The sequence below is a fragment of the Festucalex cinctus genome, chromosome 4, assembly GCF_051991245.1.
Source record: "Festucalex cinctus isolate MCC-2025b chromosome 4, RoL_Fcin_1.0, whole genome shotgun sequence".
In the NCBI taxonomy this organism is placed as follows: Eukaryota; Metazoa; Chordata; class Actinopteri; order Syngnathiformes; family Syngnathidae; genus Festucalex; species Festucalex cinctus.
Genome location: NC_135414.1, coordinates 27,643,001 through 27,657,843, shown reverse-complemented (window position 1 = coordinate 27,657,843; position 14,843 = coordinate 27,643,001). Strand labels below are relative to the sequence as shown.

General features: G+C 37.5%; 1 protein-coding gene across 2 annotated transcripts in view; it reads right to left on the bottom strand.

The window, feature by feature from the left end:
- spon1a (spondin 1a) overlaps positions 1-14,843 on the bottom strand; it is a 58,028-nt gene that overhangs the window by 10,633 nt on the left and 32,552 nt on the right. For both annotated transcript variants that reach the window (XM_077520038.1, XM_077520039.1), the window contains exons 7-8: positions 5,617-5,681; positions 1,269-1,470 (exon numbers count right to left, since the gene is read on the bottom strand). In XM_077520038.1, coding sequence (XP_077376164.1) covers positions 1,269-1,470; positions 5,617-5,681 — 267 coding nt within the window. The remainder of the gene's footprint in view (positions 1-1,268; positions 1,471-5,616; positions 5,682-14,843) is intronic.

Here is a 14,843-nt window from a genome sequence, read left to right as displayed (position 1 = left end):
TTGATTTTCAAAGTTTACACTACAACACGGAGGACACATCGAAAATTCCTGAGCGGTACGCAAATTTTTGGCAAGTTGAGTTGAGAAGAACCTTGGAGTGGTTCTGTTTTCCATTTCTCATTGTGTGACTACCACGCATGTGTGATGATGTTGATTCACTCGCAGATCTCCGAAGACACATGCCTTTGGGATTTTGTCGCCTGGTGTTCGGCCACACTCTAATTGCTCTACACAGCCCTTATGATTATATTACCTTCCTGGACTGCCTTCTCATTTGCACTCAAATTGAACTGCATAGCCACTCCCACTATACGTTAGTAGCACTGCCTCATTACATCTCTCCTGTCCTGCCCTTTCCTATCTACTATCCATTGCAACCTTTACTCACATGGTATAGCACTTTCTACCCGTCCACACAATAGAGATAGAATGCATAACATCACTGTTGTCATATAACTTTTTATACGGTTACTGTTGTCTATTGCTTTTTTTTTTACTCTGTTCTCTCTTTTCTCTCTGTTCATGTTCTCTCAAATCTTGTTCTGTCCAACTCTTTCCAATAAATATCCATCACAAAAACAGGTAACCCCTGAGGGAGAATATTAAACTTTCCGGGTGAACAGCAAAACTGTTGTGCATTTAAAAAAACAAAAACAAAACAAAACATACAGAGAATGACTATACTGCATGACTAAGCAACTAGACAGGACGGCTAAAAAGAAAAAAAAAAACAATTTTTGCTATCATCATTATAAAAATGACTACATCAACACAAATAATTACCTTAAAAGCCCAGTATGCCGGTTTCACTCAGGAAAATGCACTTTTTAAAAACATGATGTATACACTTTAACTTTCTCTCAGTCTACACAACTGGGTTTATGTTAATCTTTGGTGGTGATTTTGTCCTAAACCCCCAACCCCCCAGCCTGTATTTTGTAATTGTGTGTTTGTTTTGTAAACAGCGGGACGTTTCTGTGGAAAGACAGTGTTTACACCCCTGCTCTGCGATTGGCTGGAGGGGTGTAAACACTGTCTTTCCACAGAAACGTCCCGCTGTTTACAAAACAAACACAAAATGGCAAAATACAGGATGGGGGGGGGGGGGTTAGGACAAAATCACCACCAAAGATTAACAAACCCAGATGTGTAGACTGAGAGAAAGTTAAAGTGTGTACATCCTGTTTTTAAAAAGTGCATTTTCCTGAGTGAAACCGGCAAACTGCACCTTTAATTGTCATAAATGCATACAATTATATCTGACTGACCTCGTATGACACCCCACTGTCAGTGCCTGCGTCCCAAGGGATGAGATCCTGGACGACTTTTTGAGCCCATCCACACTCTTTGGTACACAAGTCCTCTGCAGACAGACCCACGTTCCAGTCGGGACTGGGCCCCAGCATGGTCAGGAAGGACATGAGGTGACGGGTCCGGTCAACCGAGAACTCCGCAGACGGTGCAGCCCGCCTGGTGGAAGAAAATGAGAAATTATGAGTTGATTATGTTCTGTTGTAGCCTCAGAAGGCAACTAAATAAGATTTAGACCCAGTCTACCACATCCACTGAGGTCAAAATACCAGTCAAAATACAAAACAGAACATCTTCAAATAGTAGATAAAGAATTACAGTATATGGGTTTATAATTAGTTTTGTGGGGTATAGGTCCAAATATTTGAAACTTTTTTTTTTTAAAGACTGCTTTACAGAAACTACACATTGTCATCTGTCATAGTTTTCTTGTAGATTCCAGCATCACACTAAGTTGGAGCATTCTCAGGCTCTGACAACAAGCTCCATGCACAGATGGTGACAAAGACAGCTCTCAACAATGCAAACTTGTCATCCACTCAAGCTTTCAAAGCATTTTTTTCCTGCAACTTATAATTACATATGCATTTATGAGACAGAACACAAAAGTGGCTTCTTATTGTTGCGTCTGTACTCCAGCTGATGGGGAATAAAAATATCCGCTTGTCTCTCTAGATCGATGATTGGCAGCTAGACTAATGAGAATGATGTACAAATTAAAAGTGAAACCATACTTAGTGTCGTAGCCTCCTGACTACCAGCAATTCAAATTTGTCCTCTGTAGTGGACCTTTTTTTAAACCTGAATATCTCCCACCCAGTGCATACAATTGAATTAACTCTTTTTGTGCTCTGTAGAGGACATTCAGAGCTTTCCAATGATACAAAATGTGTAGGGGTAGGGCTTTGCTACCTTTGATTGCATCATAAAAGAAAATGGCTTCCCTCACTGCAAGCACTTTTTAGGGAAGAGGAAAAGTAAGTGTATAACACTTTTTATTGAACAAGTTTAGGTTTTAAATGTTGCTAGCATGTTTTCTATAAGACTCTTAAGAACACATTAAAGTATTTTTGAATTATTTTAACTGTATTTGAGCCTCGCATTTAACTTTATAAAAAATGTCCTCTGTAGTGGACACATCATAGCTTAAAAATAAAAACTTTTTTTTTTTTTTTTTTTTTTTTTATTTATTTTGCAGTATTCCAGTTAATTCACAAAGATTGGGGAATATCAAAATAAATATGATTGGACAATATTTTTCTTTCCTGGTAGTCAGGAGGATATAGACAATTAACAGGCCACTGTTTTTTTCCCCACGTGTCATTTTAATGCATTTGACTTCAGTGCACTCAGTCCTGTCCTTGAGCACTTTTGCTAATGATGGCCCCTAAAGGCGAGGAACAGCCGTCATCCCCCGGGAACGTGCAACCCGAGTCTACACTCAGTCGCCTTTTCCTCAGCAAACACTGGAACTCTGACATTTATCTTCGACACCACCTGGGCTCCACACGACGTCACTGACAGCAAAGGAGAGACAGAGCAAGGCTGGTCGCGCACAGGGAGGCCGTTAATCACCGCAGACTACCTCGGCAAACCGCTTTTGTTATTCCAAAATTCTTGGTAGCCTTGCCTTGCCCCCGGCACAAGTTATCAACTTGCACAAGCATGCATTCAGGTGAAAATGTTTTATCAGTTTGTTGCTGAAAGGTGCGAGAGGGATGATGAACTTTCTCGCAGATTCACGGCAGCATCCGCTGTGCTCCAGTTTGATTATTCGAGTCGGCCAATGCAAGACTAACACACACACACACACACACACCAAAAAAACGTGTATGTGGAAAGGAATTCAAATGTCACGATTTGAATAAAATTCTCATTCTACTTCAACACTGTCAGCAAATTGAAGCTCATTTCAATCTACACTGATTATTCAGCAGTGACTTTTTAGTACACACTGGGTCATTTCGAGTGACCCCCATTCAATTTACATAGTTGGAGTTTTCATCTTATTAGCAGTCAAGACGTTATCCTTCCAATCAAGGCATTCAACATGAATGTGTATTTGCATTCATATGAATTACTGTATAGAGTTTATAGCACCTGGCCATTAAACTTCCAGCCTTGCGGTCTTATTTCTGGGATTGTTTTTGTCAATTTATCCTAAAGATAATTTTTGAAGTCAGGTTCACTGACCTTGTACCTCCAAATCAGTCACTTTTCAGGAGACCCAAACAAATGTCACGTTTGTTCAACCATGAACATTGCGTCCTCAGAGAAAGTAAGCTATTTTCAACACTTTGAATATGTGAATAAGTTGTGAGATATAGATAGATAGATAGATAGATAGATAGATAGATAGATAGATAGATAGATAGATAGATAGATAGATAGCTCAGATAGCTAGCTAGTTAGCTAGCTCTGCCAGATAGATAGATAGATAGATAGATAGATAGATAGATAGATAGATAGATAGATAGATAGATAGATAGATAGATAGATAGATAGATAGATAGATAGATAGATAGATAGATAGATAGATAGATAGATACATGGGCATACATCTGATTTTGATGATTTGCTTTTCTTCTTCCGTCTTCTATAACCGAGCTGTCACAGCCATTATTGCTTCTGTACGCAGTCACAGAATGAGACAATGAATTGTCTGTGTATAAAGTGTAGTGTAAGCTAATTATTCCTGGTGGCTGTCCTGACTTCTATTCCTGGCTGTGCAATCCCCTTTGGAGATTAAAGTCATCGGCCTTTTGGTTTGGGAGTAAACAACATCGCGCAGGTTGTTACCATTGAAGTTCTTTGCACGCTGAGCCAACAAGCATCTTGTTTTTCTCATGAATAAGAGATTAAATAGCTTCAGGGGCTAATGAACTCTGTAAGAATGCGGGAGACGGCAGTTTCAGGGATGAGTTTGTCCTGATCAGCAAGAACTGGGCCCAACTTGGAAGATGCTTCACTGGCCTCAAAAATATTGTTCATACTATACTTTGTCTCACATATGGTGGTCCAACCTGTATGCCTATAGTTGATTTATCATTTCATTTGTTTGGCTGTTGAAAAAGTTGGGGGGAAGTAATGACAAACATTTGACCAGCTGTCATCACATTCATATAATTTAGAACATAATTTGTTTCTGGACAATTGGCAAGTTGAAATTTTAACTTGGCAGTCAATATTTTTATCATGTAAATAACCGTCTTATATGAGTTTGAGTAATGCAATAAAGCAGCCTTATAAGATAACGACTGTTGTGATAAAGTATTTAAATAAAACACTCTACTTAAAATTTGACCCATGTAAGTTGTGCAAGTCGACACCCTAGTCTTACTGCTTTGTATGCCTTCCAAGTAAATCCTTCGCATGCTCTTATTCTCTTAACACACATTAGTGAGACCTTTGGAATATACCTGTATAAAATTGACAAACTCAAAGAAAAAAAAAAAAAACGCACACAACAACAACAAAAACATACCCAGGCTGAACTGATCTGTGATCTGATCTGATGTGGAGGAGCACTGAAATCTTAACATGATGGTGATCTATTTTTAGAATAAATGCTGCAAAATAGCCACAAACCCCCCAAAGAAAATACAGAACACATGCCCAATCAATCCTTTGAGGTCTTGTGTTATTTATTGAGGTCTCACGTAACTTCAGTGATCAATTTTTCAGGGGTACCGAAACCCCTAAAACTTCTCTACAATTCACATTACCTCCCTGACATTAGCCTACAGTACTTCATTCAGAATAATAATATCACAAACAACCTACGTTTCATCCGAATAAGGTCCAGAATGATTCTGAAATGGCAATTTAAAGACTGCTGTTCAATCCACCCTTTTCCTCTGTCCAGAGTCCTTGAAAGAGACGCTGCAACTACAGTTGCTTTCAATGTGTGTGTATTGTGTGAATGAGCTGTTCCTCTCTATAGCAACATCTTCCGTCATCATTAGATGAATGAGGCGAGTGTACTGTAGCTGTACGGTAGAAAGCCGTTTCATAAGTCCACTGACCAATTACTTCTGCAGCTTGGCCAGTCTTAACAATCGTTGACTCACTATCTTTGGGCGGAAAGCTCAAGAGAGATTGTTAAGTTCCGTACCGCCACCCCATCATAACACAGCCCCTCTGGTAATAATATGATTCTTTCACGCTATTGTGTCTCACTGCTGCCTCTTGAGGGGGCAAGTAAGTACCTTGAGAGGAAACGAACTGCCACAAGCATGTTAGGATACCTCGAACTGATCAATGCATTTGAGTGCAGACGTGTAAATGACACAAGAAGATACTTACACATTAAGCGGCTGCCAAGCCGGCCACTGCGCCTTCATCTTGATGACGGTTAGGACATCATCACCCTAAAAGAAAAAGAAACACAACGTGAAACTATTCAGTATTTCTGGTGAATGATTACATTGAATCGATGTGATGTATTAATAATACAAAACAACTAGACTAAGTGCAATTTCTGGAGAAATTGTGTGGGAATGCTGAAAGCGGAATGCCAAAAGCTGAATGCTAAGATTTGAATGCATGTGGAATGCTTATGAAGTAAATTGAGAGATAAATTATGAAATTATGACCTCCTGGTTACTGGACAATGCACTTTACCAACTGTGCCACCGAGCAGTGTAGGACACCTGATAATGATGATAAGTTATAAGTATGGAAGTGGGCGTGGAAAGTGATACTTAGAAAAAGTTCTATGTCTGTCCCTTTGAAAATGAATGGAGAAAAGTTGATATTACAGGTTAAATTGTGTAAATGCTGTAAGTAATGTGGAATCAGACGATATATCCCCTGCGAGGCGTGAATTTTTGAAACTCGTTGAAATTTGAACAGTGTAAATTGGAAGTATTATGTGGGAGTTGTTACGCGTCAAAAAAAAAGTGTGGGGAATAAAAATCACAATAACATATGTGGGAATGCTGAAGCATTCCCACATATGTTATTCCAATGCTTCAGCATTCCCACAATTACAGTCAGTTGTTGTGGACTGAAGTAGAAATAAAACGCCAATAATAATAATAATAATAAAAAAATATGACATCACCATTTCTAATGCTTTGATTTATTGAATTCCACTGCAATAAATCTGACAGGTTGCAGCAGGCATGGAAGACTAATCCTATTTCAAATTTAAGGGTTTTTTACTGAGGGTCCACTACTCCTGTGAGGCAGCTGAATTTACTGAGACTTGAGGGAGGTGATGTCACTAATCCGTCCAACCAAGCTACGATGGTCCGTCTAAAATGTCTGCACCACTCAGCTACAAACACAGTTTAGAACAGGTGTTTATCACTACGATGCTAGCTAAATTGCTAACTGTTTTGCGCAGATTGGTTCTTTGGAATGATTGTTTTTCCTCCTCACACTCACTACTTGAGTGGATCGTATTTTGCATCACCAATTTTACGAGGTGCCTGCCCTTTTCCAAAGACTTTTTATTGGATCCTTCTTAACTGGCTTGATCAAAAACCTTGGCGAAATTGTTGATTTAGCGCATCGGGTTAGCCTGTTTATTTGCCAATTTTCAATTCATTTTACAAGTTGACTGTGCCGGAGTTTGTTTATTGCGTTAATACTTGACCAAATGAACTATAACTGAAGGTGAGACAAACTCCGGATTGATTCAAACTAAACTGAAAGGAGCAAAGATAATAGTTTTGCAGCAGAAGATATCTGAGAGCGAACCATGTCTGACATGAAAACACACTGAGAGGAATTGATTGGACACCATCGGAAGCCTTGACGACAATAACAAGGACAATTATTATGCTCCTCTACTTTCCTGTTGTGCAACAAACTAAAATGTCAAGAGGAGCTTCACTTACTAACAAAGGGACCAATTTCACATTCTGCACTTGTTTTTCAAGACTTTTCAGGTCAAGATGTTGCTTTTAAAGCAACTTATCAGCATGTCCTACTTTGTCATGCTCACTTAACACCTTTACACAAGACATTCATTGGTTATCTAAATAATGAAAACAAAAATATATACAAAAAGTCTGGACTACCACAAGTCTAGTTTTCACTGTGCCTATCATAAATGACATTTGCATGCATGTAATATATTGTCATATATAAACTCACTTCTACTACTTGAAACAACTTTGACATGAGGTTTAATGACTTGAATCATACAGATTTATGGATTTAATGACTCTATGCGGCACATCATTACCTTCCTTGCACAGACAGTCAAGCCTCTGATTGCATTTCCCATTTAACAAGTATTACCGAGTGACTGCCTTGTTTTTATTAAAAACCATTAATATCAAGAAACTGGTGGTTATAAAAAAAAAAAAAAAAAAAAAGGCATCTTATACCTCCCAGTAGTAAACATCTGGAATTAAAAACAGTCGTAATATTTCAAGAGATGATTTGCTTTGTATTGCTTAATATTTTCAATTAAGAATAACAAAGTGATAATAATAAAATATTCTCTTCATAAAATGTGCTTTGATAATACAATGACGGCAGATGCGAGCGTTTCACAGCCACTTTAGGCTTCTGTTGTTTTTCTACATCATTCAAGCTCCTTTCGTAAAAATATTTGGGCTCAATAAGCAGGCATGTACCGAATATATTACCTTACAACTACAAATCAACAGCGTTTGTTGGGACTATTCTCTGCCTCGTAATGATAAGCATAGCTGTGATAGACATCTGTTATTATAGTTAAAGGCATGGTTGAAAACGAAGTTGCGTTCATCTATTTAAAAGCAGATGTGAAGTGTGCTGATATGACAAATTTCAGATCAATAAAGGTTAAACACTTTAACAAAAGAGTGGTCATGACCTTTTCCCGCTGAGGGCTTTACAGATCTGTAATCTAAATGTGTGTATATGCCCTCACATAATGATGCAGTTACCAAAATACAGTGGTACCTCGACTTACGAATTTAATCCGTTCCAGACCCGTCGTCGTATAATGAAAAAAATCGTAAAACAAACAGCAATTTACATGTAAAATGGCTAATCCGTTCCAAGCTTCCCAAAATTCAGACATAAATGTTTTTATAAAGCATAAAAATGCATCAAAACATGTAACAAATACATGTTACAATGAGATTATTGCATAATAAATGAGAGTTGTGCATAATGTAAATAACAAAGAACAGAGTAAAGAATAAAAATGATGGTCATTTACCTTTTTTTTTTTTTTTTTTTTGCTTACTTCGGTTTTGAAGGACAATAAAGGGTTACTACTAACCCCACTGAATTTGATTTTTTTTTCCCTAAGCATTTCATTTCTTCCCCTCCTTGCATAAAAGCCAAGTCGAAGATAGGATACAATTTCAATGATTACAAGTTGACCTCACTTCTGACAGAGGTCAACAGTAATGTCCCAAGCGCTTCATGCTGTATGGGTTTAATTATCAGCGTTGCTTTTGTCAATTTAATATAGGGCCAAGTGAATATATCGCTTGGTTGCATTTTATAAGATAGAAGCTCTGTCTGTATTATTACAGAAGTTTAACACTTATTTTCTTCCAGAAGAATTATTAAGGATACGTTAGAAGTCTTGTAGCAGTTAATTAAACAAGTGATGCATTATATTGGAAAAATTAGACTCTTGAAGCCTATTTTGGGGATGTTGGACCTCAGTACCAGTCTGAGTCTTGGATCCATTGACTTTGAGACACACATCCTAACTACTATTTCACTGTACTTCCTTTATTTAAAAAAAAAAAAAAAAAAAAAGTGTCTGCAATTTGCATGGCTCATTGCTGTACTGAAGCATATTGTGCATCTTCCCAACTGCATATGTACGCACACATTGAAAAAAAATAAAATAAAAAAAATAAAAAATAAAGAACACAATGCATTTCAATAACTTATCTATATGCATAATCTCAAGCATGATCCTAAATTGTGAGTTGCAAGGCTGCATATTTTAAGATAACCACATTTCACAACAGCTTAGCCAAACATTACATCATGTGCAGAGCTACTAAGCCACTTTATTATTTACTGCAATCGAACGGAACCAGAGAACGCTGATAATAAATCATCAATGTTTTGGACATTAAAACATCTGTGATGGATTAAAATACAGTAAATTCCCGAGTAGCCATATTCAATCAAGGCATGGTTTGGGATATTTTGTTTTACTATTATACAAGAATGTTTCGGACATCATACACAGACAGAAATAAAGATAAGACCGACAGATACATGTGTTCGCATCATCTGTTACAAGTGCAGTGCGGCATATTGTTCACTAAACCAACAGGGAGCCATTTTGCCTCTCAGTCTTGCTTTGAAGTGCTCCTTTAAAACATTTCAATGTAGGATTCGGAGCAAGATCAAATTGAGAACAGTTTCTCTGAGCATCTGGCAGCTTTTACATCTGGTTTATACATTTATGACTGACCGGAGCCCTGCTGAGACCTTAACAGAGTCATTTTTATGCGTGCGATTCAGCCAAGATAATTATCTGGATACTCGTCACTGGCGGCGCATACGTTTTAAAAGAGTGGTTTAGTAAAACACTGACATTGCATAAGAAATGTGAAGATAAATGTAGGCTTTAATAATCACTGTATCGTCACATGTGTTGAGTGTGCAGGTGTTCTCTCATACAAAAAAACATAATTAATATATTGAAAGACCCTGTTATGTGAATTTATGTAGATTTGTTTCTGCATACATTGTACATGTTTTAAAATAATTGCTGAATATTTCATCATGGTGGTGATTGACAGTTGAGCGGGTTGCAGCTTTTTTTTTTTTTTTTTAAATCATACAAATTTGATTCTGTGCTGTGTCAAATCTACAAGAAAAAAAAAAACTATTTTTTTCTTTTGAACTTTAAAGCAATACGTGTACATTGGAACATTTCCATGGGGGCGATTTACATCCATTGCACCTGAGTCCTTTATTGACACGAAGGCCGATTGCATGCATGCTCGTGCATTAATGACCTCCCCAATGCTACCGTCTCTACACTGCAAGTCATTCTGAGCTTTCGTGTGTGCGTGTGTGTATGTTTGTCGCTGATGCAACACACTATGCAGTTGCAGGCATCTCAGTGGATCAGAAAAAGCTAGAGGGCAAACAGACTCATCTCAAACATTTGAAGGATGATGTAAGCGGTAGTTATACTTTTATGACCTTTGAACCCTTTTACGTGGTTTGACCTTCTGTATCTTTTCTTGGTTGGCCCATTAAAATTTGAAGGGGATAAGCAGATGGTGTATAAGATCACTCTAACTACAGTGGAATGAAGATAGTGTTTTGTTTGTTGTTAGATGTCACACAAATGTTAGCATATTGCACCAGACCGCAGTAAACCTGTCATGACTGGGTCATGCCAGGGTTAAGTTTGGGTCATGCAAGGGTTATATTTGGGTCATGACCGTGAGGTCGAGTGTCTGTTTTGAACTGATGTAACCATCATCTGGTTTCAACTGGGAAAACGCTGTGTGATGTCAGGAGCTATGTGATGTCAGGATTGTTTAATCTCTTTTTTTCTGGTCAACAGCCAATCAGATAATTCCATGTCAGTGCTGTTACCCACAGCCAATCCGATCAATTGACTATTTAAGCCATATTTAAGCCATATTTAAGTGTTTGTCGGATTATTACCTCTATTGCTCTGTGCATCTCCACAGCCCAAGTGGGCTTGGCGTCTCGTGATTCTCGATGCGGGCTCATTGTTTCTCGTCTCGTCAAGTTTGTTCTACGTCTCTCGATGTTATGTGAATAAATAGTTAAAATCTTATTTGTGTCTGCGCCGTTTGGGATCCAAATTCAGAAACATAACAACCTGACATTAGTTCAGTGAGTATAAAGCGTTCACGTTATGACATAACATACAATTATTAGATTGGAAAATCTAATGTGACCTTTTTTTTTTTTGGTCATAACAGTGATGGCTATTTACCAGTTTTCAGTTCCCCTCCCAGATGATGCAGCATGTGAGCTGTGTCATTGTATCACAGCTCAACGTTAACAGAATAATTATTAGATTTTTTTTTTTTTAATATCCCCCAAACAATGCTCAACGCTCACTCAATTCAACTTTGTTATACAATTATGCCTCCAGCTAATCGTCATGAATGCAGTCTGGCCAAACTGTAGTGATAAAAACGACCAATCTGTATTTACACAAGAAACAAATCACGAACAAGACAAGTGGTGAGCAGAGTCCGAATGAGAGCATGATTAGTTTTATTGACTAAATGTTGCAACTGCTAGGAAATATTGTCTTTGTTTACTGATGTGTCGTTAGGCCAGGGGGGTTTTAATCAAACTTGACAAGACAAAAGATGGACACATTCACGTTGCATGACCTTGCATTTTCAAACCAAAGCAGTTTTTTTTTTTTTTAAATGGAAAGGTGAGAAGTCTTAGTTCATTCCTATACTTGCACACAAAAAAAATTGTACCAATACCTCTATTCAGCTAGATTAAAGGCAGCACTTTGGAACAAAAGAGCTCAGATGTGGCCTGCTGGTTATTATGTGGCCATTGAAAAGCAGGCATGCTATCATCTTTGAGGCTCCAATCACAATGCATTCTTACCGAGAGGAATATGTGACCAAAAACACTAGAAATAAAAAGCGTGTTTGCGGTACACGGTTCAGATAAAGGATGGATGTTTCAAACAAAGAGTGGCGAAAACATGGTCATTTATTTTTTTGCTGTTATCTGATTATCACAGTATGACGATCAAATTTATAGGCCAAGTATGTAAAAACGCACAAAGTTTTGGTCTGTAGTCACAACCCCGTCGGAGAAACACGAACAATGACTAACAGAAGGAGACAGAATGGGAAGACTGGTGGGTCGCTAATGAATTTATTTATTTTTTTCTTTTTTTTTTCTTTTTTTTTAAAGAGCTCAGAATTGTTGCAGAAGTGCCCCGAGTTTCTTAGATGGGAAAAAGGAGACACAACGAAGGAGGGAAGGAAAAAAAAACAAAACAAGGAACAAATTAATTGTGATATTGCTGCTATTGTTGACAAAATATTGTAGTATTATAAATTGGACGGCTCCGGATTTTCTCGCTCTTACATTTTCTTCCGAGTGCCAGAGAGAAAAATCTAAGGATCAAAACGGATACTTTGATTTTTATTTTTTATTATTTTTTATTTTTTTTACTTTAATTGACGAATCAATCAAGCAATTGTGTATTGTTTATAGATTAGTGTTTTTTTTTTTTTTTTTTTTTTTTTTTTAATTACTGATTGAACAGCTTTCTCTAAGGCAAAAACTTTAGGATTTTACAAGATTTGGGGGTAGTTTAGACCCTATCTACAAAAAATAACCCCTACACTGAACTGCAGCTGGATCCCATCTCCATGTACACGCACTGTACATCAAACAAAACAGTATTATGCATTTACAAAACATTAATTCTTGCTAAACTTCAGTGGAATCATATGCAAGACTGAAAACTTCTTATATCCATTAGAGGAGACACACTCGATTATCTTGGAGGGAAAAAAAAAAAAATCATATTGCATGAATAATTTCCATCGAGTCCCGACAAGTGCAGTGAACCTTCATTTGCAATGCTTGATTTAACATTTGTAATTCCCTCTTAGGCGAGAGGCGACATTCAAACTTTCATCATCCCCCAAAAACAGATTTGTAGTGTTAATATGGTTTAATAATGTCCGCCTGTTACACCGGCATGTAATTGCTTAATATTATATTCGGGTGGCAAGGAAGCCATTTTTCGATCAGAGCTGAACATCAAAACGTTCCCAATGAGAATTTAGTAGGGAAATCGACGAAGCTTATGTAAAAGAAAGTCGAAGTGCAACTTTGAATATCATAACCTTGACATTAAGTACTGTATGTTTTAAAGATCCCAAAACATTGAATCAATTGCATGTTCTTTAGTGTGTAAAATGTTAACTAGTTGACCAGTTTGTGCACATTTGATCAAACGGAGTACAAGTGAATTTTCTATTTCAGGACCAAGACTGCCAGCTAAGAATGCGACGTTTGTTTGTTCTTTGTGCTGCTTTGTGTGGGGTGTAAAGAAAGGCTGTGATTTATCTTTGAATGCCGTGTTCATGGTTTGTCTTATTTCTACTTAACAGGTTGCCATTTCAACAAAATAAATCTGCTGCAAGTGGCAGCGGCACCTTTTGTTGAGAGTGGGCTGGTGGATCGAATATGTTGTTTCACTTGAGCAGTTCAATTTTGAATTAATCCGCGTTTACAGGATCCCTTGGATATATCTGCTAGAAAGAAAAAATACACAAGCTCTCAGACACCCTTCAGGTTTGTGATTTAATATGCACAGACAAATTTAACAAAAACCGTTGACGTATGGTAACAGAATCACTAGGTCCTTACGCAAAGACCCAAAAACATTGAAAAACAAATTGTCAGTGACACAGACACTCGATGTGCTAATGGCTCTCTTCCTGCTGCAGTGGGAACAAACATGGATTTTGATCTGTAGCCCTTCCAAGGTCAGAACCTTAACTCAATAGTTGGGATTTTACAAACCTTTAAGCAACAGATATTTAACTCATTCACTCCCAGCCATTTTGACAGAAGCAATCCCGTTCACTCCCGGATGTTTTACTGGATTTTGACTGATTTTGCAAGGCCCACAGAATATTGTGTTCTATTGCTATACAAGCATGGAACCTATCAAAAGAAAGATTAAAGTCTCTTCTTTCTTCAGGAAAAAAAAACTATGTTTCTATCTGTTTCCGTTTTGCAGCAATTAGCATTAGAAGAGAGCTAAGTTTCATCAGTTTTCATAAATGTATTTAAAATTGTAAAAGTAATCTTTTTTTCTCCGTGGCCCTGGTTGATCTCCTTTACTCTGCTGCCACCTGCTGGCCGTTTGTGCAATAACTACCAATGCTGCATCAAAGCCTTCTGTATTCTCTAGCATAAAAACAAAAAAACAAAACGTATATATACGTCTTTGGGACACTTAGAACATTAAAAAACGTATTTATACGTTATTGGGAGTAAATGAGTTAACCACAAATGATGGAACATGTTCCACACAGATGATGTCAAGTACACACTTTCCATTCTAGTTATATATTACTACTCTATGTTTTTATAAATCACTACATTCTAGTACCATTTTCTAGGGGTGTAACGAAATACCAATTTGATTGATCGATTTCAGTTAGACTTTACACCAATCTAAATGGCTGGATCTGAATTGCATTTTATTCGAAATCGGTGACCAGCTATAATGTCGGAATTTGCCCAATCGATCAATGACGTCATTGAGCGGCTCTGCGAAGTAAGACTCCAAATGTTATATTTAATATTTATCAGCGTTTTTTGAAGATGTTGTGGGAGCTATTTCCATGCATTTCAATTGGCGTCAATTATACGTGGGTTTTCACAATTTGTGGGCCAGACCAGTCCTTTTCCTCTGTGAATAGTGGTGATTGGCTGGAGAGTAAATAGAAAAGTTGTGTAAATAGATATATTGTCCAATGGTCTGACTGTATCGATTATTGTTTTGTTTTTTGTTTTTTTCAAACTAGCTGATCACTGATTGTGATCAGCCAAAAAAT